Here is a 27,383-nt window from a genome sequence, read left to right on the forward strand (position 1 = left end):
ATTTGTAGTGAGTCAACATTCTCTTACCTTGTCTTTGTTGTGAATGTATTTATTCTAGATGAATCTCCAGTTTAAGGATTCTGTGTTAATAGACCCTTTTTTCTCTCTGAGATACTAAGCAGTTTTAAGTCATCTAATAAATCTTGCTTATTGACTTCATGCTCTAAATAGCTTTTTCAACCAATGACAATTATCCACTGTAAATGTACACTGTATCCCTGTCTTTTGGCCTTTGGGACTAGATGTATCCAGAGATGTGTGGTCAAGTTCTTACCACATCTGCAATAAGTAAGTTTCTACTTAGAATTCCAATATACCCCAAAGGACCCAAACCTCCAATATAGATTTTTTTTTTTTGCATTTTGGAGTGCAATTGGGGTTAAGTGACTTGCCCAAGGTCACATGGCTAGGTTTTTGTGTATGTGTGTGTGTGTTATGTGTTATGTGTCTGAGGCTGGATCCGAACCCAGGTCCTCCTGACTCCAGGGTGCTCTATTCACTGCGCCACCTAGCCGCCCCCTCCGATAAAGATTTTATCACAACATCATGGGGTCAGTGCAGCAACTTTGTAATTGTTTAATGAAGTTTAGGGACTAAAGGCATTCTGGGAGGCTTCTTATATCATTCAAAGGCTTTAGAAACATAGTATTCCATGAAATTTTATTTGCAAGGATGGATTAGTCTGTGCTTTACTTACTTAGTTTCTTGCTTTCACATTTTTTTTTCCAGATAATGAGCAATGTGACATGATAGTCAAAATAGCTAAAGCAATCATAGACTGCATTAGGGGAAGCATAATATCCCAAACAAGAGATATAATAGGGAAGATTTCCTAACATAGTTGTCCAAAAATAACAATGTGCTACTTAGAAAAGCAGTGAGTTTCCCATCACTGAAAGTCTTTAAGAGAAAGCTAAGTGACCAATTGTTGGGAACATTATAGAGGGAATTGCTACTGGGTACAAGCTAGATGAATTAGGACTTCTTCCAGCCCCAGAGAATTGCTCACTGGCCCACATCACTGATGTAAGATACAAAAATATGAAGTACTGAACAAAAATGAGTGACTATTAATTAGAAGCACTGTGGTGCGTATAGCATGATCCTGAGTTTGGAGAATGGCTCAAGACAATATGAACAAACTTTGGACCTTTTTTTCTTTTTCTGACCACCTGTGAAGAGTTTCCCCCAACTGCAGCTAATGTCATAAAGAGTGGCATGCTAGTTTATTTGTTTTACTTACAGTTTTAAATCTAACCAGATGTTTCATATGCATAATTCCTTTGGAGTAGTCCTGGGGAAGTAAGCTGTCATCTTGTCCTTGTATTACTGCAACTAGGTCCCATAAATTTTTGCTGCCTCCTGGAGGCTAAAGATTAAAATGGAAACATCTGAGATACAATAGTGAATTTAAGGGCTTTTAAAAATGCTACCATCATAATCATAATTCTCACTTATAGGATCCTATAAAGTTTACAAAGCATTTTGCCCAGAGGACTCCTATGAAGTACATAATGCAAGTACCATGATTTCTGTGACTCATAAAGAAACTGATGCTCAAAGAACTTAATATGATTTGTCTATGTCTGGAGAGTGAAAACTTATAAATTTATAATCTTATAAATTGGTGTCAGTTCTGACTGTCTACTTCACCTCTCTCCTCCCCCACGCCTTCACTTCTACTGTCAAACCCTTTCAGGAGGCTTTCTGATTTCCCACCTCTGTGGGCCCCTCCTCCTGGGCAGTGGGAGTCAGGGACATCCCAAGCTCACTCTTCCTCCATTGCCTTTGGAACCCTTCCCACTTTCCCTTGCTGTCAATCAGCATCCTTGTTCTTTGTAAGCCTGTCTCTCAGCCACTGAGAGAGAGTGGCAGGCTTCTCTGTTGTTCACCATTGGGGAAGATTTTTGAGCACCAGACTTGAACCCACCTCTCAGCCAATGGGAGAAGGGATAGTCAGGGTGAGGGGAAGAGGTTAGGGTATAAATTCTTGTTCTGCTTTTTGTAAGGTGCCTCTTCCTCATGATCAGTCATGGGGAAGACCGCCCTCTTCTCCTGGGGAAGAGAAATTCCTGTTCTTATCCTAGGAGATCTCCATATTCATAAATTTTGGATGATGTTTTTCATAAGAAATATCTACAAATTCAAAATAAGGTCTCCTGATTTTCAGTCCAGAGCCCAATCCATTATTCCATATTACTATTAAAAAAATAAAATATAGGGGCAGCTAGGTAGCATAGCGAGTAAGAGCACCAGCCCCAGAGTCAGGATAACCTGGGATCGAATCTAGGCTCAGACAATTAGCACCCACCTAGAAATAACTGGCCGTGTAACCTTGAGCAAGTTACTTAACTCTTTAAAAAAAAAATATATATATATATATAAAGGGAAAAAATCCCATTGTGGCTAACTGTAGCTAAAAGTCCATACTGAAGTTGTACAATACTCACTGATAAACATTCTGAAAACCATCTTAGTTTTCTCCCTCGCAGGTTACTTGTCAGTTTTTCTACTTCTTGTTTAATCTCTCTTGATACTTTACCACACAAGAGAGGAGGTGCACCTGATTCCATAGCACGATCTGGAGTAGAGATTGTGAGTGAGAAAAACAGTTCCTCGTAAAATATAAACTAAGATAATTTAAATTTGCATATGCTCAGTACCAGTGTTCCCAATGATTTCTTCCCAAGATCTGTCTGCTAGGATGTTTATTTGTAGAGGAGTGATTAAAGATATTAATGACCAGAGTCTCACTGTGGAATCCCGAGAGCAAGATGCCATAGTAAAGGGGCGACTTGGATGGCATGTTAACCCTAAATGGAAAGAGTTAAAGTTATTTAAATGAAAGCAAAAAATATTTCAAGGTAATTTACATTTTATGTATAAAGCTAACAAAAGATCTACAAAATTAAACTTGATATAAAGATACTATGAGGAACTAAGGACTGACCTCAGAACTATGTCCTAATTACATTTTTACTACATATTACACAGAATTGTCTAATGTCTATATTCTCATAAGCAAGAATATAGGGGTGCTTGTATTTGTGGACTAAAGTCAGTACTTTTCTCTTGGCATAATAGCTGTTTTTTGTCCGGTTTTTGCAAAAGCATTCTTGATTGTGGGGGTGGGTATTGCAGATTAGGGAGATTTGCAGAGTGAAAAGTTAAGGTTCAGGTTTATATCCATGTTAGCACTGTGATAGCAATGTACATTTTCTGGTTGTCTGGGAAGTCAGTAAAGAGAATTAATTCAACTAGGAAGATAGTTGCTCAAGGCCTTCATTGGTGGCAGCAATCAGAATAATGATTCCCTCCTCCCACTTTTCTCTAGCTAAGCTCTTGATTACCTCAGAGCCACAAACACATACAGCAGTACCAATAATTCTTCAAGGATTATTGTTCTATAAGGCCCAAGTACAAATGAATTCATTGAAAGAATATTAACATTCTCTGCTTTTAAAAATCAAATACTTCTGGGGGGAAAAAAGCACTGCAATATTACTGAAACTAAAGGATTTTATGTAAACAAGGAAATGTAGGACATGATTTTGAAAACCATAAAGCTATTTTCAAGGGAAGTGAATCTTAACACTATAGATAAAAATGTGTCAATCAGATAGTTAACATGATTTATTAAATGTCAACAAAATACACATGATTGTATTAGACAATGGTTGAAAGCAAGTTACTAGTTGTGAGATGAACATGTAATTGAAGAGGAACCATTTCTAAATTTGGAGAAATTGAAGGATGCTTACCCTTCTTCTCCCCATTACTTCAATCAAATGCCTAGGGACCAAAGCATCATGGGTTAGGCATCCCAAAGCAGCTATTTTTGCAACCCCAATATACCAACTGAATTCTGCCAGCAAGAATTTAGGGCCATCAGTTTGGGTGTGGTTAGTGATCTGGTTTCCCGTTCCTAATATGAGATAGTTCAATATTTTAGTCAAATATTATTAATTATTTAATTAAACAAATAAACTGATATTCATAAAATGCAGAAGCTGTTAATAAAAAAGGGAAATTTAAAGGTAAAGACCAGTAGTTACCATATACATCTGCACCATGGTCATGCACTGTGTCCAAGCAGATTCCTTCTCGAGTGTCCCACACTCGGATAGTACTATCCCAGCTGCCTGATATTAGTAGATAAGGGATTTCAGTGTTCCACATTAATCCCCGCACAGGTGCAGTATGTCCAGTAAGTGTATTTATACAAGCATCTTGTGTATAATCCCATATTCGAACAGTACTGAAAATAGGATATGTAATATAAGTTATCATTTAGCTAAAAGATTAAATTGTCCTAAAAATATATTATCATTTAGTATTCATTTTTTATGTTTCTAGAATGCATTAAAATAACTTCCTATTCTACAGTACATCAAATGAAATTTAACTAGGCTAGAATAATACAATTAGACATATGTGACTTTTGAGTTAATAGCCTATTTCGAGATAACTGAAATATTAAGTGGCCCTAAAATTATGGGTAATTTGCTTCTTACAGCAAAGTATTTAGGCAATGTAGTTTTTATAGTTTTGTTTTATAATTGCTATAAACATACCAAAAGTTTGGTGGCATAGTATTTATATGATGAAGCATTTTTTTAAGTAAATGTTCATGTTAACTATAGCCAAAGAGGAAATGTAGCAAGTTTGCTGGATTTCTTCTAAAATGCTATTTGAATAGTTTAAAAATAACAATAATAAAATACAAATAAAATAAAATTCCTGACAATTTCTATAATAGGAATTAATACCTGCAAAAATGTGGGGGGTTTATATTTGGGAAACAGTAAATTATTATGTTTATGGACAAAAATATTATATTCCCTATTTATTTCTAAATCTTTCTGTGTGTGCACCAATAACACAGTTACATTGGTCAGTGTAGAATGCATATTAATTTAAATAAAATTTTAACTATCACTATGAAAATTAACCCTCTGATTAAAAATATATTAATTTTAAATATACTATAAATCTACATTTGTAGAATTTATCAAAATATGCCTATGTATCAAGCATTTGTTTCTATCCTCACTGCTTAGCACATAATAAATAATTAAAAATACATCCACTCATTTAGTTATTACTCCCAAATATTTACCTTTACTGTAAATAGATGGGGATGGGCAAGGGGTGAAGAACTAGAAGACTTCTCAGGTCTCTTCTAGATTTGAATATGTCATACAGTTACTCAGTGTTTTTGAAGGAACAATAGGAACAGATGTCTTTGTCCTTAAGGTATGGGGTTGGCCCTACATGGCCCACTGAATGTATTTGAGGGCCACGATGTGTGATAGTTAAACCTAGGAAGCTAGAAACCCCACCGAATAACCTACTCTTACCCACACAAATCTCCCATCAGGGGTGATGTAAGAAATTACTGCCCTATAAAATTTCATAATAATTATAACTATTATTAAAGCGGGCAACATGCCAGACATATTTCTAAACCTCTAAACAGGAATATACTTGATTATTAAAAATTTGTTCTGCTTTAAGTAAATTAACTAGATTGCTTTGAAGAATTTTATAGCTGGATAGAGTAGGTCCTAATTTTTTTTTAATCAAACTAGTCAAAGTATAGAGGTAGCTAGATGGCTTAGTGAATACAGCGTTGGGCCTGGAGTCAGGAAGACTTGAATTCAAATTTAACCTCAGGCACTTACTAGCTGTGTGACCTTGGGCAAGTCACTTAACCTCTGTTTGCCTTAATCCACTGGAGAAGGAAGTGGCAAACCACTCCAGTATCTTTTCCAACAAAACCCTATACAGGTTCACAAAGAGTTGGACATGACTGAACTGCTAAACAACAAGTCAAGTATAGGACAGGATGTTTGTAACAGAACCCTAGTAAATTGTAAGGTAGGGATTTTTTGACAGCTTTAGCCATTAGGAAATCACCTGTATCCATCTGTAAAAAACCAAAGCCATCATAGACAGTCCAGTATCTATCTTATTTTTAAGGATGTTCAGAGAACATTTTATTTTCTCCCACTAATCTCTTTTAATATTAGGCTACCTTCATTAGTAAGATATTTTCCCTTAAATCTAATAAATTCTTTATGCTGCAATCTAAGCCTTTCAGTGACATATGTCTCTTTCTTCCAACAGGTCATTCAGTGTACTAATATGCATAGCTTAATTTTTTAAATGTGCAATTAAAAAAACATTATTTCAAACTATGCAGACACTAGAAGCACATAGTTATTAATAATTCACACAATATATCTGATATCATCAGCACCTTTAGTTTTCTGGGTCTGGTTTGGTTTTTGAACTCCATTTTCTTTAGGACTGTTTGCTTCTTTGCTGGCATTAACCTTTTTTTTTCTTCTTTTGGGTACCTTTTTTTTTTTTTTTTTTTGCAGGGCAATTGGGGTTAAGTAACTTGCCCAAGGTCACACGGCTAGTTTTTATGTGTTTGTGTTAAGTGGCTGAGGCTGGATCTGAACTCAGGTCCTCCTGGCTCTAGGGCAGGCACTCCTACTCACTGCTCCACCTAGCCGCCCCCCCTACCCTTTCTTTATCAGGGTCTTTTTTGTTTTCAGTTATGGCATTGGAAGAGGGTTAGAAAAGACCACGCCAGGCTCCTCTACAATTCACCTTTAACTTTGGATTTTATCAACCTTAGAACTTAGCCTTTTGCTTGACCATAGCAGTGGAGTCTTGGCATGGGGTATGTGATTTGGGGCTCACTCCTAGCTTCTCTTTCTCATAGTCCTTTCATTATAAATATGAAGAAACTAAGACATAGAAGGATAAAAGGACTTGTTGATACAACTGGTAAGTGGTCAGGCAATTTGAACACAAATTGCATGATTTCAAATGCAGTATTTTTTCCCCCACAATGCCATGCTGCCCATTACATACCGTACTGTGGTTGAATACAATTAGATATTATTAAGGGATTTCTTAACTAATTAGGGACTTGGCTTTTCTAAACCTATATTGTGGTGAAATCAATGTATCTGATTTTAGTACTTCCTCAAATTTAGATCCTAGGCACTAAAATTTAGGCAAGAATACTTAGAACAAGAAGCAAGCATTTAGAATCCAAGAATACATACCCATCATCAGAACCACTGCAAAGTATTCCTTCTCTTAGGGGAGACCATTTTACATGAAATACCTTTGCAGTATGTCCAGTAAACACCTTCAGTGGTTGATCAGAGCTGGTGGCTAAGTAATAAACACGGACATTTTTGTCTTCACAGCCAGTAGCTATCATATCTCTGCAATATTATCAACATGACCATCAGAATTGAGAGTTTCTCACAAATTCAAAAATAGAGAGCAGCTCTAATTCCTAAATATGGAGGGGGTTTTATTTTGGTTCCTCTGAAAAACTTAGACTAAAACCCAACTTAACAAATGAAAACACATCATATTTCTATATAACTTTACATGATAGCCCATATGCAAAACTTTACCTGTTCCTTTAGAGACCAGGGCTTCCAGACATACTTTCTCTAGGACTGTTCAGTTGTAATTCTCTTTTATGCAAGCAAGAAATATTTGCATTTGTCTCACTACAAATCCGCTTTCAAAGTATGACAGCTCCATTTTATTTCTAAACTTAATCCTTCTGGTCATTTGCAGGTAGGACATCCTACATGCAAAGTGGGCAGGCTTCTTCTGCCTATAGATCATAATATTTATGTGTTTTATAACTCCAATTCATCAATACATTTATTGACTTGAATCTGACCTTTGTCTATTTACAAATTGGTCAGTTTTTAACATAAACAAATACATTCCTTTTGTGTTCACTTAGCAAACCAGTACCTTCTTTGTGCAAAGAAATGTGCTTGCACTAGCATGGTTCCTAGAATATATTGACTAATTGAATGTATATATGTAAATTTGCATGTCTGGATATTTGTTTTCTATATTTATATGCACATGACAAAAAAAAGAATATAAGAAATCATAGAAAGGCAGAGAATGTCTGTAAAACTGCTACATTACCCATGCAATCCTTTATAACCTGACTAATGTCTAATGTGAAAGTATTTGCAGATCTTAAACTTGATTGTATGCTGCCATTGGGGGGAGGGGAAGGGGAGAAAATTTGAAACTTAAGGAATTGTGGAACTTAATCTTGTAAACTAAAAGTAAACAAACAAATTAATAAAGACCAAAAAAAAGTGCTACAATGACTATTTAGAGATAATCAAACCTTCGAGTCAAACCTTTTATAATTTCTTAATAATGTTTGTAACACTATCTTTAAGACTTCATTCACTCACCCCAATAACAATTAGTTTTTAAGATCTTATGATCATGCCATTTCATTCTTCACATTTTTTCAATGGCTCCCACTATTTATAAAATAAAGTCTAGGTTCATGTAGCAGCAAGCACCCCAAGCGTCCTCAGGGTTTGCTGCCACCACAGGTTCTTAGATCTGCTTTGTTAAAGGAAAGCAACTCAAAATGGGTTAACAAGCTTACTTTAATTAGTCAAACATATATCGTTTACCGTTTACCTCGTTCAGGGGAAAAAGGTCAGCACCCTGAACTTCAAAGTATACAGGCAGAATTATCAAGACAGAAACAGATCAAGGAGACAGCTTTCCAAACTGTCCAACCATTACATCCATACCAAATCAACATCTGGGTTTTTCAAAGCCAGGGGGCTCAGGACAACGGCTTCCCAGAATCCAGATCAAATCACAGAACACTTCTCAAAGTGAGCCCCAAAACAAAGCTACACATCAGGGCTTATATAGCCTTTTCCTGGCTCAGAGTAACAACCTTATTGACTCACTGGCCAATCAAGAAGTATCTACTGAAAAACAAGCCTCCCACCCCAGGCTCCAGGTGCACTTTAGCCTAGGGGCAGGGAAGATCTTTAAAATTTACATTCCCATTACAGTTCATTAGCCTGTAATCCCCGCTGCATTTGATCTAACCCCTTATATCTTTACTTCATAGCATTCTCCTTTACAAAGTCTATGCTCCAAGAAAACTAGATCATTCACCATTCCATGAGCGCAAATAGCTTTTCTGTGCCTCTTTGTCTTTGAACACACCTTCTCTAAAGTAGACATGCTCTCTCCTTTCCCTTCCTCACCCTAAACTCAAGTGTTTTGGAGTCTGAGTAATCCTTCTAGACATAGTTAAAGAGATTCTGATCCATTATGTCTTCCCCATTTCCACAGTCAGGAACTGTCTCTTGTTTACTGTATTCTCAAAGTAACTTATGGGCATTTCTCTTGTACATTATGTTTATTTGGTATTATATTCATTTCCGTAAATGTCTTCTATCCCCTACTAGGTCCAAGGGTCATGAGGACTGAATGGTTGTTTTTTTTTATATTCTTAATAAATGTTGGTTGTTGAATGCAGATATATAATGAATATTAATGGCATTGTACAATTGATTCTATGTATCATTTGTCATTGAGAAAGGCTTTTAGAATTAAATGCATGATTTAATAGTTCTATTTTATTAGGGACCACTTTGTAGGATATGCTACAGAGAAGCAGCTGGTAGCACAGTGGATTGAGCAGTGGTCCTGGAGTCCAAAAGACCTGAGTTCAAATCCAATCTTGGATACTTGTTACCTTTGTGACCCTGGGTAAGTCACTTAAACTGTTTCCCTCAGATTTCTAGACTATAAAATGATGATAATAAAATCTAGCTCTTAGATATCTTGTGAGGCTCAAATGAGATAATATTTGTAAAAAGCACTTGGCATACTACCTAGCACATAGGTGGTACTCTATAAATAACTGATTTCTTGCTATGGTTTTCCTGCGTTATTTGGAGAGGATAATTTGAAGATTTAAGGAGAACAAAATGACAGAGAATGGTAAGTAGAATCAAACAAAACTATGTATCCAATATATGACAATTTATCAAGAACTTACAAACTAAATGGGTATTATCATACAGCAACTTAGAACTAAGTCAACAAGTCACTTGTAATTCTAGTTCCTTCCCTAAATTCACAATTTACAAAAGCCTTAAAAGATGAGCCTAATTCTTTTTTCACATCAGTAGTCTTATGATAGATATGGACTCAGTTACTCTGAGATATCAATTTCTGGCAGTTTCTTTCTTGGCCTAGTTTGATTAGAACAGACTCACTGCTCCTTCTTTGTTCTTAAAATTTTACTTTATTAAGCCTCATACAGGTAGCTGCTATCTTACTTTGTGAAATAGCAACCCTTTGGGCAGTTTCGTTGTTTTGTCTTTTAAATTTAATTTAACTCAACCCTATCCAAACAAACATTTATAGCTAGAGTGTGGATACTGAAGGACATACAAAGATTAAATAAAATAGATCCTTCTTTCACATGGAACTCACACTGTGGTAGAGTGATATGATATACACAAATAATTATATTCTAAAATCAAACATGTTAATAAAGTTCACACTTTATATGGTTCTTTAACGTTTGCAAAGAATATTTTGTATATTACCTCATTTGACTCGCTACCTTTTGTAATGGTAATGGGTATTTGGAGGTCTTCTTGTAATGGCAAGCAAACAAGTACTTAGTGCCTTGTTTCAGTTGAGCCTTGCCCATGATTATATCAAGTCTTTGTTAAGAAACCCACTTGTGTGAAACCCACAGTGGGAGAAACTTGCTGATGCAACAGAAAGAGGCAGAACAGGGAGGAGCTTATGACCATAAGGAGAAGGCCAAACCGGGAGAGACCCAGAACTGCTGGGAACAAGCAGTGTGGAGGCTGAGCAGCTAGTGTGAGTGAGAGGGCATTTTTACCTAAGGGAGCCTGTTTTGTTTTGAAGCCCTGACAGAAGACTTGGGAATGTTGGTGTTGCTGCATTGTGTTTACTATGATGAATGTGGCTTTCTGGTTTGCGGATTCGGTTTTCTGGCATTTGAATAAATGCTTTGATCATGTCTTCCATGTGGAGAGACATTTTGTGAATAACAACTACACCAGCATATTCATAGCTTCCATGGGCACTGTGAATATCGCATTGGCGTTATACCTTTTTAGGAAAACTTTTCAGATGGTAGAGAATAGTAAGGCTTGGAGAGTTCAGTGATGTTTCCATAGTTACACAACTATAAGTTTGGGAGGCAGGATTCAAACTAAGATCACTCATGACTCTACAGAGTAGCATTATTTTCCACTTTAAAATTCTGCCTCTCATTACAACAAAATGCCACTTACTACAGCATGCTGATGAGAGTAAAGTATTATGTGAAGTGGAAGAAAGGTTCATGTTTGATGAATAGGGTAAGAAAAGGCTTTATGAAGAATGGGGAATTTGGACTAGGTCTTGAGGGACTTGTCATGGTTTTTAACAAATGGAAATTTAAAATATACACATTCATATACACATGTGTATATTTGAGTATGTGTGTGTGAGAGAGAGAGAGGGAGTTGGCATTTACAGATTAACTCATTTTATATTTGCAACCCTGGGAAGTGGGTACAATTATTATCCCCATTTTACAGATGAGGAAACTGAGGCAGACAGATTTAAATTACTTGCCCAGGGTCACATAGCTAGTGCCCTCACTCTTCTATGGTGCTCTCACAAACATGAAGACAAGACAGGGTTTTATATACGGAAGGTTGTGGGAGGAATCTAGGGGTGGTCTAGAGGAAGGGTTTGGGGAGGGTCATGAAGAGGAGTCTACTTTTCAGGGAACTCTCTTATAGAACACTGCAAGTCATTATATACTGCCTCTTTTCAAGAATCTCACTCACTTGCTTCTAAGGGCAATATCTGATGTAAAGAATGATGACTATTGCCTTTTGAGTTTTTTTTTTAACTGTTACAGCCATTGAGTTTGATGACTGGGACACATAAAATATCTCAAAAGTCACTATTCGTTTCAAAAAAGAGGTTTGCACTTACTTGTTGTTTTGGCTCCAATCACAACCAAAAACTGCAGCAGGATGTTTGTATTTGTGGAGAACTTTACCATCAATTGTTCGAATGATACTGAAATTAATTACAATATTGTAATAGGAAAAAAAGCAACATTTGGAATATATCAATCCAGGGGTCAAAGTCAGATTTACATAATTAAAGTGTAAGCTCCTTGGGGCAGTTATTTTGTCTTCAAAGCACCAAGAACATTTAATGGTGCTTTAAAATAATAAACAATAATAATAATATGTGCTTATTTATATTGTATAACAATCATTGTGACAAGTTAAAGTTAATACATTTCACTTTAGCAAATTCACTTCTTATCTGTAACATTTCTCCTTGGGGATGGATATCATTTGAATTAAATAAGTTTGAAAATATAGTATTATATTGGCATTTATTTATTTAGGGCCAGGCATATGAATTCACTGGAATAAGGAACTTCCAGTGAAAAACTATATCTACCAATGTGGATCTACACTCATACCTTCTCTAAAGGGTTACCTGGACCCAGAGTCATCTAATCAGTATATTTTGGAAGCAAGACTTCAACCCAGATCTTTCTGACACTGAGGCCAATTCTGTATCCATTATGCTATGACTGCTTTTCATAGGCTTTTATATATGTATTAAATATAAGCATTTATATAAGTATGACATTTGCTGTTTTAAAACTTAGCAGAGTAAGTTTTGCCAAGAGTAACAACTATATCTACAAAATAGCTTAATGTTTTAATAAAGCAAAACAATTAGCTACAATTAAAACATACCTGTTGGCATAACTATAAATTTTTGGCCCCCCAACCCTGATTGACCAAAGACCTCTCAAGCTTTATAAACAACAAAACAGACCTTCTTTCCTGCTTCTTCCCCCTTCTCCCCCCGACACACACACAGACACAAGAAAGTTATTCTACTCCATAGAAAAAGAAGGCAAGTCTCAGGGACCATTTCTCTTGGTTTGTTGTTTGCTTGATCTACATTACTTTTTGTACTTTTCTTTGTTCAGTTCAGACTCTTAGGAAAAATTAACCCTTAAAAAATTTTAACTTCAGTGCAACTAGTATAAATCCTATAAACTCAGAGGATTTAGATTTGGCAATGAAGTGTTTTGTAGACCAGATCACCATAAATGCAGACTTCTGGATTGGTCTTTTGGAGTCTCTTTGGCCTCTGGGCCAAATTTTTGTTTGGTGAAGTTTGGATTCAATCAAAGGGCTGTACTTGAGGACCTAAAGGGTCACATGTGGTCTTGAGGCCAAAGGTTCCCCACCCCTGCTCTGGGCTGTCAAGCCTTGTAGAGGCTGTTTTGTAAACTACACATATACTTACTAAATAAATTACTTGCTAAAGAGCCAAGGAGGAGGAGCAATTTATAGATTGTTCTTGGGTTGAGGAATTTTTAGCTAAGTCCAGTCTCCCCCACCCTCCCCCGTCCCCCCACCTCTCCACCACCCCTTGCCAGGACAGGGCTACCCATTTGCCTAGGGAAGGACAAACTGATTGTGGTACACACGGTAATGAAGAGCCCCTGTGAGCTAGGGAGAACAAATCTCAAATTTTTTTTTTTTTTAAAGTCTGTGAACTTCTGGTCTCTGGATACTGTTCTATAACCAATGTTCAATGGCTATGTTACACTTTATGCCTTCTCTTTCTCCTCCTCATCCTCCTACTAAAATTAGAAGGAGAATAGTAGTAGGTAGCATTTAGGGTATTTTAAGGATTATAAAACATCTTACAAATATTATCTCATATTTGTTCATAACAACCCTGTGAGGTAAGTACATCAACAAGTTTCAGATTTGGTTGGAGAAATGTAACTAAGACTACAAATATATACAGAAGTTGGACTGTTTTAAAGCATCTCACTTAAAGTTACTAGTGCTGATGCTGAGGATGCCAAAAGGTAGGGTTTTCTTGCAAACAAGGACCTAAAGCAATTTTAGCTGGAAGCTTCTTTTGATGGAGACGGGGTTCATAAAGAATGTACTGGCCCAAACAGTGATAGTGGCAAAACAATCAGGTACTACCATTAAAAGCAGCAGAATCCATGCTTACTTGAATTAGTCTGCTCCTTTATAGAAAGGATTGTTGACCTTATGCAAAACACAGCCACAGAGTCGTGATGACTAAGGAAAAGAGGACAGTTTTATAAACTGTCAAGTACTCTAATAATTCTAGTGTTATTATTTCTTCTTGTGTGAAATGAAGATAATATATCTCTCAGAAGAGTCATGAAAACATTTTAAAGAATCCTAAAATTCATTTGAAACAAATTCTACATTTGGTTTTTATTTTTGTTTTTCAGTAGAGATCCATTAATATCAATTACCAATCTAGTATCTACCAGTATTTACATATCGATTCATTTTGCATTTTTAAAAAGAAATTCATAGTTTTACCTCATCACCAAATATACACACATATGCATATATATGGATATGAGTATGTACACATATGCATTCATATATTGCTAGATACTGATATATTTTTAGTGATGGTTCCTCTTTTATAAAATATTTTATCTTTGATATGATTTAATTCAAACCCCTCATTTTATATATGAAGAAACCAAAGCCCAAGGAGATTAAGTGACTAGAATACACTCAGTCTGTTGTTCTTACTACATATTCTAACATTATACAATTATTATTATCAAATCTCTACATCACAAAAAGAGGCATTTGTAAACACAGTACTCACCAGAATCCATCAGCACTGCATGTTGCTATTCTTTTGGAATCTTTATGACTCCAGGCAATGCAGAATATTCCATTCTTTCCATGCTTCAAAAAATGCAAAATACCTATCAATAAAAAATAATTCACCCCTTTTTTTCTCTTATTTATTTACTCTTCTGGGGGTACTTTTTTTTCCTACTAAGAACTCTACATTTTAATCACTTATTCCATTCCTTCTAACTATTTCTAGAATTGAAAAGTACTGAAAAAAAAATATTTGAAGAGGAAGAAGTCACTTTCAGCTGAAGGGACTGGGAGAGGCATCATAGAAGAGGTAATCCCTGAATTGGTCCTTGAAGGAAAAGACAGATTTCAACAGGTAGAGATGGCAAGGATGCTTGTAAGAGGAATGAGGGGGCAGTCTGGACAAATACAAAGAGTCAGAAAGTTGGAATTGAGAAGCAGCTAGTTAGTATTCAAATGTGGCTGAACTATAGATTTAAGGCATTCTTAGCAATAATAGAAAACTCAAGATACCCTTCTCTTTTTTTTTTTGAATGTTAGGAAACCAATGTTTATTTTTCAGTCAGCATTTTTCCAACACTATTAGAGCATCTGGGTTTTAAGACCACTCTGTGGTAGTTCCTACCCACTCAGTGGCCTGAGCAGTAGGAGCCGCAGACCAGTCCTCAGTAGCTGGCTGAGCACTCCAATCTTCAGTGGGGAACTGTTGAATGGGCACAGATCGCACCTGTACCCCCTCAGACCAATCAGCCACCTCTGGCTAAGTAGCAGTGAATTCTGGGGCGGGTGCGGTCCATTCACCCTGAAACTCCTCCTTTGTCACTGCCTTCTCAGCTGCAGCCTGCTCTTCCTTTTCAATCTCCTCTGGATCCCTGTAGAGGTAAAGATCAGGCATAACCTCCCAGGGATGTTCCCGGGACATGGTACCATGCATCCACAGGACTTCATGGGCCAGCATCCACCACATCAGACCCACCGAGTGAGCTCCCTTGTTGTTACATGGAATGGCAATGTCCACAAAGTGAATTGGGGAGTCTGTGTTGCACAGGGCAATGGTTGGGAGGTTAACATACGATGCTTCAGTCAGAGGCTGGTGATCTGCCCGAGGATCAGTGACCACCAAAAGGCGAGGCTCCCTGAAAGCTGCGTGGATCTGGTTAGTGAAGGTGCCCGGTGTGAAACGTCCCGCAATAGGTGTGGCGCCAGTGGCAGCAGCAAATTTCAGAACAGCTCGCTGGCTAGTGTTCCTGGATGAGATGACACTAACATCGGCTGGGTTTTCAATAGCAACAATGGCACGAGCCGCCAGCAGAAGTTTTTCCCAAGTTCTCTTCAAATTAATGATGTAGATGCCATCACTCTTTCTTTTGTAGATATACTGTTCCATCTGGAAGTCCAGATTGGTGCCGCCCAAATGGGTTCCTGCAGCCAGGAACTTGAGGACATCCTCCTCCTACATCTGCAGGACATCTAGGGCTCCGGACATCGTGAAAGTTTCCCTTTAAAGTTACGACGGAAACCGAGAACAACGCCATATGGAACCCTGTTTGGGGCAGCGCGGAAAAAGCTGAAGATACCCTTCTAAGGTACAGTGAACAATATAACTATTTTGTTTAGATTAGTTGGTTTGTTTGGAGAAGCAGCATGGTATGGAGAATCAGCCTCAGAGTCAAGACCTGTGCTTAAGTCTCACCTCTTCTATATAAGATGTGTGACTGTAGGCAAGATACTTTGCCTCTTAGTCTTCCAGACAACTCTCTAAGGTATCAGTTGCAAAATAAAAAGCTGATATTCTTTGACAGAGGGAGTTTCCTTGCAAGGAGTTCTAAACACCAATGGAATCACATAGTTCAATTCAGAAAATAATATAAACCACATGCCAAACCTGCAGAAGGAAATGGTGAAGAGCGTCACAGGCAGCAGTGCCAGAGTAGGTAAAGAGCTGGCCTTGAAGCTAGGGAGGCTAGGGTTCAAGATCTGCTTCTGACACAGACTAGCTACAAGAGACTCTAAGAATATAAACTACAGAGAAAGTGATGACCTGCAGTGACAGTGGGAATTTCCTCATCTGGAGTTTTCCAACACTGAGGAAGTCAAAGTTCCAGTCCCTATCCCTAATGAGTATTAAAGCAGATGTGGAAAAGTTGGAGAGAGATTTTTATTTAAAAAACAGTCCAATTCAGCAAGCATTTATTAAGCACAATCTACTATAACTATTCCTTTCTTCCTTCCTCCCTCCCTTCCTTCCTTCCTTCCTTCCTTCCTTCCTTCCTTCCTTCCTTCCTTCCTTCTTTCCTTCCTTCCTCCTTTCCTTCCTTTCTTCCTTCCTTCCTCCCTCCCTACCTCCCTCTCTCCCTCTCTTCCTCCCTCCTTCCTTTTTTATGACTGGGTTTTCTGATTTCATGGAAGTTAGAAGTTCATGGTTTACTTACAAACCTGATCCTTCTCTAAAAAGCATGAGAGCTTTTGGGCTCTATTTCCAACCTGGGCTTGTTTGCCTTTCCTTAAGGCAGTCTCATTGGCCCCCATCTTATCATACTGATGCAAAACAGTGCAGATACCCAGTGCAGCTCAAAAGTCCTGAGCTCAGGAGATCTGGCAGCCTCAGCCCCAGCCTCCTCATTATTTGAGATTTGGGATCTAGCAGTTATTTATTTCAAAAATAGTACTTAACCATCATTTCTACATTTGGTTTTATTTAAAAACTTTAGAATGAAGGCACTTCAATGATAATATACTATCAATTTGCACAGTTCAATGATAGTGGACATTTCAGCTTGAGTTATCTAAATGATCTATAAATATAGTTCCAATTCACTAGCTCTTCCTAATTGTCTGCTTTGTGCTATGCAAAACTGGCGTAAGGCTCTCCCTCCCCCAATGCAAATTACTGAATAAACCACAAATAGTAAGTCATCTTACAAAAGTAGGACAATATGAGCTTCTTTTATCATTTTCATTCCTCTGCCCATTTTTTCATGGAATATATACATATCTCTTTATAATATATATTTTTTAAAGCAATTGGGGTTAAGTAAGCTCAAGGTTACACAGCCAGGCGTTTCTGAGTGGGTGCTAAGTGTCTGAGCCTGGATTCAGTCCCCAGGTCATCCCGACACTGGGGCCAGTGCTCTTACTTGCTGTGTTACCTGGCCGCCCCTCTTTACCTTTGCCTTTACCCAAGGCAAAAAGCTGCTTATCAGGTTAGCAAAACAATGTGTTTAAACTTCCTCTTCAGTTATGCTATAGGCTGTTTTTAAAAGGCTGTTTTGCATGCATAATATTAAAATATATGTTGAAATGGACAGTGGGGTGGTCATTTAACTATAAGTAAAAGTTAACAGAATCTGTGACTTTACCAATAGTAAAAAGAAAATATTCATGATTTAGTATCTTCCTTATATGCTTGCTGTGAAGATCAAATGAGTTAATATTTGTAAAGTATTTAACACAATGCCTGGTGTTGTGCATGAACTCATTCTGGTTCCCTTGTTCCTCCTCCCATCCCCCAACCAGCTCTCCTTCACCGAAGTAAGCAAACTGCCAGGTTTAGCTCCACCTAGGGAACATGGTGGGTGGGGGAGTTTCAAAATGTGTACTGACCAATCACTGATTTTAGCCTCTGCAAATTCCTGCTTATGTAATACCTAACCTCATGGCTTGCCTTTAAAAGCTGAGGCTTTGCCAAAGCCTGGGGGCTGTTGGATTTGGAGTGGGGCCCCAGCAGCTGACATGGGGCCAATAAATGGTTCACTCCTAAATTGTTACTTGGGTCTTGCTCATGTTTTGGGTACAATACTGGCACATAATTAATTAAAGTGTCTGGTGCTTAATAAATACGTTTTCCCTTCCCTGTTCTCTGTCATAGAATAATCAAGTCTTAGAACTGTAAGACACATTACTATGAGGGATAATTTGCAGTGAAGTTTTCCCATTCTGAAAAATCAAATCTAGAGTGGCCTCGGCGTCCACTAGGCCCAAGTTTAGAAGATACCTGACCTTACAGGAGTCTGGAATTTAGAGCAATGGAGACAGTGCCACCTCAGCACAAGATATGCCAAATAAGGACAAAACTGCCTTCCTGGACTTGCATTGGGCACCCACATGTTTCTGTGTCCTTTGTCTCCAAGATAGATTCCTGTGCTTAGGTTGTGGGCCAGCCTCCCCACCAATGAGAGTGAAGGCCAGTTGCGGGATTGGGTTTCTGTGTTAGAAGTTTATATAACCATGGGCTTGCTTCTGCCTGTTGCTCTCTCCCTGGCAGATGCCATTTGAGCAACAAAGGCAGAGGGCCCTTTCTCAAGAGAAAGAATAAAGAATTTTTCTGATCTCAGATTCTGAACTCTTTCATCTCACACATTACTGATTACCCAATCACAGAATCATAGGCTATCAGACTTAGAAGGGTCATTAGAAGAAATCATCTATTCCAACTTCTTTATTATATTTTTTTAAAAAAGGAAAGTGAGATCCAAACAGAATAAATGACTTGCCTAAGATCACACAACTAATTGCATGCAAAGGTCCCATTTTGCAAATAAGGAAATTAAGGGGGTAAGAACATTGAATGACTTGTTTATGGTCACCTAGTGAGTTAATGCTAGATTCAGAACTATCTCCTGATTCCCAGGTAAAGATTCCTTCCTCTATACCTTGTTCTATATGGCTAATTTTGTGAAGGGGTGCTAAATACCACACAAGGTTTTAGGAGACTAAGAATAATCTAAATCTTAAGGGAAAGCTGAAATTTTCAGAATTTATTTTTATAAATTAATACTATCTAATTTTCTATAATGCTTGAATAGTTTAGAGGAAATATATCTTCTCTGGTCATTATCTACCCAAATATACAGAATATGGAAGATGAGTAAAGGTATATTTTCTTTTAATTTTTTTTATAATCATCACCAATCTAAAAACATTTAACTAACAACAAATAAATCTTACCTCATTGAATCGGGTAATCATTTTGCCTCTTTCAACATCCCAAATAAAACCACCATTCTGGGAAGTTGCTCCAGCAATACAATTTAAATCACCTTAGAAAATAAAATCACATATTTCAGAGCCTTATAAACATGGTACTTGTTTCTGCTTCTAACATTAGCAAGACAGCAGACATTTTCTTTAGTCACTGAAGCATAACTAAGACCTTGGCTTTCTCCTTTCTCTTGAAGCATTTTGTGTTAAAACAAAATAAAAGCATATTTTGTTTTAACAAAGTATATTTCCCCAACCGAGTTAACTAAAACTGCCTGGAAGTAGAATTGTGATGGTGTAATCACTTTCTACTTTTATAGTTTGCTGATTGTTAACATAAAGGGTCAATATGTCCTTTAATTTTGCATATATGGTACCAACACTGTTCATTGTAACTGACCTGAATCAAATCTCCTTTTAGTATTATTATTTAGATTGTTGTATTTATTTAGATTATTTAGAATGTTGTATCATTATGTATGTTGTTGCTTCAGCTTCCTGCTCTCTGCATCATTTAATTTAAAACTTCCTGTATTTCTTTGAATTATTTATTCCTTATGGTGCAGTAATATTATATTATGTGCAAATATCACAATTTGTTCAGTCATTCTCCAATAATTGGGCAGATTTTTGGATCTCCTATTTTCACCAGAAATAATGTCACTTTTAATATTTGGGTCTTTTTTTGTTATCATTAACCTGCTTGGGATATATCCAGTAAAGGGATCTCTGAGTCAAAGGGTATGAACAATTTAGTAACTTTTCTTACAAATGTCAAATTGTTTTTCAGAATGGTTGAATTAATTCATAGCTCCACCAGCAGAGTATTAGTTTTCTCTCTTTTGACAGCTCCCTCAACGTTGCATTTTCCTCTCTTTTGCTAATTTGATGGTGGTATGAGGTGATAATTCAGAGCTATTTTAATTTGCAATCACCAGACTTAGGGATTTTAAACAGTTTTTCAAATGTTTGTTGATAGTTTTAATTTCTTCTTTTGAAAACATTATCTCCTTTAACCATTTGTCTATTGGGAAAATATTGAATACCCTTTGAGGGTGAGGATCATTTTACTTCTGTCTTTGTCTTCCCTGTGGTGCCCGACACATAGTAAGCACTTAATAAATGTTTGTTAATTCATTTGTTTTTTATTTTATAGATTGATTCTATTTCCCTCTAGATTACTCTTCTTCTTACCTCTCCCTCTTAGTTTCCCTGGCTTCCTTCAAGATTCAACTCAAAGCCTACTTTTTGCCAACCTTTTCTGGTCCCTCCAGTACCTAATGACATCACTCTTCAGATGACCTCATCTATCCATATCTTGTATGTACCTAGTTGTTTACATGTTGGGTCCAACATTAGACTGTATGGTCCTTGTGGGCAGGGCCTATGCCTTTTTGTTTTTTTTTTATATCCCAAAGACTTAGCACAGTGCCTAATTAGATATTATCTATGTTTATGAAACCATGTTTTCCCAGTCTGTCTTCTCTTCTAGTTTTTGTTGCACTGATTTTATATGCACAAAAATTTTTTTTTAATTTTTTTATAATTGATATGGCCTCTTTTTGTCTTTTAAATATTTTTTCTGTCTCATTCTGGTAATGATTTTTTGACCTGTCTCTGTGAAAGATATCTTTCCTTCATTCTTTCATTTTTATGGTATGATTTAAAATATTTATATCACTTATCCATTGGAACTTATTATTATGTATATGTGTCAGGGGCTGATTTCTTTCTGCCAAACTGAATTCTAGTTTTCCCAGTCTTTTTCAAAATGAGAGTTTCCCCCAGGGCTTTGTGATTTTTACCTAATTGAAACTTAAGCAGTTGTATTTTCTCCTAAGATTTAGTTATCTAACATATTCTACTCCTCTATCCCTCTACATTTTTATTCCACATCAATTTTGTTACTTTAAAAAATTCTATAAAGTATCCCCTTAGCAATTTGACTTGTTTAATATTAAATCTCTAGAATACTTTGGGTAGTATTTTTATTTTACTAAATAGATGTAGCCTAGCTATGAACCTTGAACCCCTTTGCAAATAGTTTAAGTCTTCCTTATTTTCTGTAGGAAAAAGTTTGTGTTTATATATATATATATATATATATATATAATTGTTATTTAAAATTGAATTTCTCTTCCTCCAAGTTTCTCTTGTTTATATACAGAAATGTTGATGATTTGGGTGGTTTTATTTTGCATTCTATTTTACTGAAGCTATTCTATTGATTTTTGTTGTTTTTGTTGCTTCTGTGCAGTTCTTGCTTATTCTCTTATTTTTTCTTATATTATTGCTATAACCAGTATTTCTAGCATGTTATCAAATAAAAGCACAAACACTACTACTATTATTTGCTTTATCCCTGGTCTTATTGGAAAAGCTCCTAGTGTTTATCTATTAAAATTTTTATTTCTTGGTTATACAGAAATGCTTTTGATCTTTTAAAGGAAAACTTTTCATTCCAATGCTTTATTTCAGCATTTTAAACATAAATTCATGCCAAAAATATGGAACACCTCAAGAATTTGTGTAGCATCCTGATATAGGCTATGCTAATTCTTTTAGTACTCTAAGTTTAATCTGGAGTCACAGAGTGGTCACAAGCATGAGCTTTCTAAGAATCTAAGGAGTATCTACTTTGAATTTAAGAATCAATAGAAATTCATTTTGTACTATGACTGTGATGTTCCCATTTTTGTTTGGTAGGTGATTCAACCTGTTTGGGTATAGAAGGGGAATTCTGTCCCTGAACTAAGGGGATCAAAAATGAGGAAAGGTTTCTTTGAATTGTTCCGTATGAAACAAAGGAATTTTAGAGGTCAAAAGAAGTTAGCATCCTTGTTAGGGGTACTTCACTTCTCTGTGAGTCTGAATTTCCTCATCTGGAAAAAGAGGGAAAAAATTCTTCCACTAGCTACTTCACAGGGTTATTGTCAGCAGAGTGCTCTGAAATCATAAAGTATCAATCTTCCTTTTCCCCTCTTTCCCTCAATGACATTCCCACTTTAAAATAGGAAAGAGAAATTATATGGGCATCTGACTCCTGATCCATGTCCAACCTGGAAAGCACAGTCTGTTTGTCATTCTTTGCATCTCCGGGTTGAGCACAGAGCCTGGTACAGAGCTGACATTTAATAAATATTTAATGATTACTTTGTGAGTCTCACTGTCTTCTACCAAAGAAAGTGAATCCAGAGAAACATAACAAATATAATTATTTAGATACTCTAACAATTCTCCTTTTCTTAAGTATAGAATAAAAGATCAAAGGAACATAGATTTAGAGCTAAACAGGACTTCAAGGAGATGAAGCCTCAATTTAAAGATAAGGAAACTGAGGCACAGACATGTTAAGTAACTTGCTCAGTCACACAGATAGCAAGTGTGTGAGGTAGGATTTGAACTCAGATCTTCCTGACTCCAAGTCCAGTGCTCTCTCCATTAATACACATTGTCTCTCTACATAACATAAATTTGTAACAAAACTTAATACATGAAAATACAGATTTTTTAATTACATTTTTTAAACAAAAAAGCACTTTACTGAAACATTGATAATAGTATTCTCTAAAAGACTCCATACTATATTTTGAATTCGTTTATATACATAACTGATTTTCACATGCCTTTTTGAGAACACATTTGTAAAACTGAGGAACCACATAAAATCACTTGTGAGAGCCATATACAAGCTCCTCCTGATCATTGGTGACTCTTCTTTGTGGACGTGCTATTTGTCAGAGACTCCGGATCTGCTTGCATGCTATTAAAATAACTAAATGAGTATTGGGCTAACAGAATGTTTTTGAGAATAGCTCCCAATAAGTCCAAATGGTTTTAACAGAAAGAAAATAATTCAAATAGCAAAATCTATATGTATTTATTAAAATTGAAATAAAATAATCCTCACCAGGAGCCCAAGAAACTGAATAAATAATCCCTTCATTCCCAGGAGAAGTGTAGACCGCTGTCAGTGTATTTACATCCCAGACTTTTATAGTTCCATCAAATGAAGCTGTTGCTAAAAGATTAGGATTATCAGGTTTAAATTTGCAGTCAAAGATAGTTTCCACATGCCCCTACAAGGCAAACAAAAAATATAATATATAATATGTAATATGCAAGCACCTTCATAAAAAATATTATCGTTTTACATAATCTACAAGACAACTTTGAGTATTTGAGCAAGCTAACATCCTTACTGGAATCTTTTAGAAAGATTATGATAAAATAAGTATATATATAAGACATTATATTGGAAGAATTATTGGCTTGCCACTGAACTAATACATAATCTACATACTACACAGTTCTACATTTCATTGAACAGAAGATCCTCAAAACCATAAAAAATGGATAAATTTCCAACTACAAGTATTTGCAATAATACCATTTTTCAATGGGTATTTATTTATTATTGAGTTCCTATAAAAATCAACCTTTCAATATACCAAAAAGCAAAAACATAAATGAAATAAAATGCCTTAAAGGAGAAATGTATTTTCTATACAAAATATGGATGCTAAAAGAGCTTGAGATGGTTTATTAATAAAGATATGATTATTTATCTACCATCTTACTACTAGAGATAAAAACACATATATTTTTCATGTTATTTTTGCTACTGTAATTCCCTTTTTATGTTTTAGGTCAAATAGAAACATCCAGAACTGCATTCAGTTATTTCCTCTTATTCCTAAGAAGGTAAGTGGTGCAATAGATAGAATGTTTTTTCCTGGAATCAGGAAGCCCTGGGTTAGAATCCTGCTTAAGGCACTTACTAGCTGTGTGATCCTGGGCAAGTCTCTTGACCTCTCTCAGCTTTCTTTATCTGTAAAATGGGAATAACAACAGCACCTCCCTCACAGAGTAGTGGTGAAGATCAGATTAGATGAAATGATTTAGAGCCTTAAAACTTAAAGCACTAAATAAACGCTAGCTTTTTCTTTACTCTTTTTAAATTTTATTTTACTATTCCTACCAAAAGGATACATTTCAAGATTGCAATCTGCTAAAGAGTACCTGTATTATAACAACTCATTTTTACTGGATTCTTATGTATTCTTAATTTTAATAAAACAAGTAATACTATGAAAGTGTATATGGACATTGCACAAATAGAGGATCATTGTTTGACTTATTTATATGTAGTAGTAGTAATAGTGCTTCAATTATTTGATGGAAGAAGAATATGAGGTTCTTATCAATAAAAGTTCCAATGTTTCTTCTAGGAAATACTTAAATATGATCTGATTTTTGTGTTACTTTGTGCTTTGTCCCTGATGCCATCCTTCAAGAGAGATACACCACACAAGTGTTTAGGGGTGTACCTTGACTTAACAAGATGTTTCATGTAAGAAGGATTCAAGGAAGATAACATGACTCTTTCCAGGCTGGTATCTAGATGATAACTAGGAAGAGGCACTGAGACTACCTTTTCTGGATGGACATTTTCTCACTTCAAACTTATAGGGCTTTTCTTAAAGGTGTGAAGGTGATGTGAGTCTCTATTACTGGGAAATTCTCTATAGAGGGAAGGGGGAAGATAGGAATAGACCTATCCAGTGCTCTGCCCTTCTGTTGAGCTAAGATTTCTCATATTCCTGGTTTGTATTCATTTGCAAGCCTACTAACAAATATTTGCCTTCTACAGAAGAACATGTCTCTGTAGTTACATTCTATGAAAATGGCTATATTGCTGTTTTTAATGAGAAGGACCTCAAATGGGAAAAGGTGGTAGGACAGCAAGAGAGAGTGAGAAAAGGGCAAATAAAGATTTGCTCCAAGAAGTCTATCGAGAAAACCACTACTAATGATTTGTACCAGTATAACTTGGTAGAATTCAAACCCTTAAGGTAAACTAAGATTTAAATTTAAAATAATGAAAGTCAGCAAAACTAAAATCCATTTGAATATTGGAGTAGATCCCATAAAGCAGATTTCAAAATCCCATGAGTTTTTTTTCTTTCTCTGAAAGCATAGAATTGTAGCAAGAACGCTGTACTGAATTCTGTTCCTGAGCTTTTTGACCTCTGTTGAATCACCAAAACTTGTCTAGACCTTAGTTTCCTCATCTATAAAATGGAGTCTAGTCTAACCTGGATTATTTCTGAGGTCCCTTGTAGTTCTAATGGTTTATAATTCTGTGGTATTTCTTTATTTTACATCTATCTTCAATATTCTATTTCATCAAAGCAATTGTATTTTTCATATGAATTTTTAAAATTATAAATATTTATGGTTTCAATCAATCAATCAACAAACAGTACATTCCTGGTACTGTGCTAGACCTGGAGCTAGATGGACAAAATAAAGCACTCCTCAAGGCACGTAGTGACTGAGGAAACCACATGAACACATACAGATAAGTAGAAAATAAATATTTTTAAAAAAGAATACAAACTAACTTGGGGAAAAGGGGCACTAGCACCTGAAGGAATCAGGAAAGGCAGTTTATAGGACACTGCATTTTGAACACAAGATACCCTGGTCTGAGTTTCAGTTTATGGTTTGCCTGACTATTGGATGGGAGACAGGAGCTGCTATGTAGTGGAAATGCAAATATTTACCTGGAAGATGAAAAGTATATCTCAGAAATATGAAAGAAAAGGGGGGGGTAATGTGAAAGGGAAGGCGTAAAGTCATAGAATTTCCTTAAAGAATAGGTGGTAGCTAGGTGGTGAAGTGAATAGAGCACTGGCCCTGGAGTCAGGAGGACCTGAGTTCAAATTCGGCCTCAGACACTTGACAACTACTAGCTGTGTAACCTTGGGCAAGTCACTTAACCCCAATTGCCTTGCCTTCCCCCCTGCAAAAGAAAAAGAAGGAAGGAAGGATGAAAGGAAAGAACGAAGGAAGAAAGAAAGGAAGAAAGAAAACTGTTAAAAAAGAAAAAAAGAATAGGCAAGTGAACTTGGCCATCTTGAGAACTCTAGTTAGAGGAGGACTGAGTTGTAAACTAATACCAAGAAGGTATCTTTTCCTGGGATAGGAACAGGTGTATGACAAAAATTTAATATTTTATCCAGCCAACAAAAAGAAATCATATGAAGTAGGCCACAGGGAGTTAGGATTAGGAATCCAGGCAAACCTAGGCTTAAGTCTTACCTCTGATATAATACTGGGTAGCTGACCCTGTGCCTCAGTGCCTCGTGCGACTGACTAAGTACCCCATGTATCTAAGACTTTATGTTACAGAAGAGTTGCTAATCTACTTTGGTAGATGGAGTTTCCCTACTGGGAAGCCCTACACTCCCCAAATCCATCTAATGATAGATTTAGTTACATTTGAATATGAATTTATTTACAATTCTTCAACATAAACTATAATTTCATTACTTTTCTGCCAATTATATACTTTGTTATGAATGAAAGTGTATTTAAGTGTTTTCTATTGTACTAAGTGCTAGAGATGCAAATAGAAAGCAGATAGTTACTGCTCTGAAGGAGATCACCTTCCAAAGTAGGAAATAATGCATAGAATAGTTTTCATCTGTGAGTTAGATGTAAAAGCCAATGTTTCTTGGGGTACAGTGGCAAAGCAGACAGTAATACCTCTTCTTGAAAGTCATTTTCCTTGGTGAACTGTCTCCCCTTTCTGATGACTTACCATTTGGCTATATGAAGGGTTTCGGTAAGAACTTTATTCTCCAAGTATTTAGGAGGGCAAGGCTTGTAGCACTTGCAGAGGTTGTGGCTAGGCTGAGTCTCCTGAGCTATGGTTGTAGGGACCAAGCTAGAGGCCAGTGGTCTAGGGAGCACTACTGTTGTTGGAGCTTTTGGGATTAACCACCTATTGCCAGCAATTTGTATTGG

At 36.4% G+C, this 27,383-nt stretch overlaps 2 protein-coding genes across 2 annotated transcripts in view; both read right to left on the reverse strand.

Moving 5' to 3' along the window:
* Positions 1-27,383, reverse strand: part of WDR17 (WD repeat domain 17) — a 111,967-nt gene that overhangs the window by 44,130 nt on the left and 40,454 nt on the right. Inside the window, exons 8-16 of the mRNA XM_069096691.1 lie at positions 23,479-23,647; positions 19,536-19,627; positions 14,587-14,669; positions 11,866-11,952; positions 7,086-7,250; positions 4,056-4,258; positions 2,664-2,813; positions 2,451-2,581; positions 1,244-1,369 (exon numbers count right to left, since the gene is read on the reverse strand). Coding sequence (XP_068952792.1) covers positions 1,244-1,369; positions 2,451-2,581; positions 2,664-2,813; positions 4,056-4,258; positions 7,086-7,250; positions 11,866-11,952; positions 14,587-14,669; positions 19,536-19,627; positions 23,479-23,647 — 1,206 coding nt within the window. The remainder of the gene's footprint in view (positions 1-1,243; positions 1,370-2,450; positions 2,582-2,663; positions 2,814-4,055; positions 4,259-7,085; positions 7,251-11,865; positions 11,953-14,586; positions 14,670-19,535; positions 19,628-23,478; positions 23,648-27,383) is intronic.
* LOC138170411 (small ribosomal subunit protein uS2-like) lies at positions 15,159-15,975 on the reverse strand. Its single transcript, XM_069099717.1, has 2 exons — positions 15,430-15,975; positions 15,159-15,291 (listed from the first exon to the last, which is right to left on the reverse strand). Exons 1-2 carry the CDS (start codon positions 15,973-15,975, stop codon positions 15,187-15,189), a joined length of 651 nt encoding a protein of 216 aa, XP_068955818.1. The 3' UTR covers positions 15,159-15,186.

Source organism: Petaurus breviceps, unplaced genomic scaffold (genome assembly GCF_028583685.1).
Source record: "Petaurus breviceps papuanus isolate PSGF00001 unplaced genomic scaffold, PetGlider_PUasm1.0 126, whole genome shotgun sequence".
Lineage (NCBI taxonomy): Eukaryota > Metazoa > Chordata > Mammalia > Diprotodontia > Petauridae > Petaurus > Petaurus breviceps.

Bases quoted from the DNA above. Each gene is read 5' to 3' on its own strand.
- LOC138170411 (XM_069099717.1), bottom strand. From the start codon at position 15,975: ATGGAACAGTATATCTACAAAAGAAAGAGTGATGGCATCTACATCATT. The intron at 15,292-15,429 runs GCTGCAGCTGAG...CCCATTCAACAG, and splicing joins AGATTGAAAAGGAAGAGCAG to TTCCCCACTGAAGATTGGAG.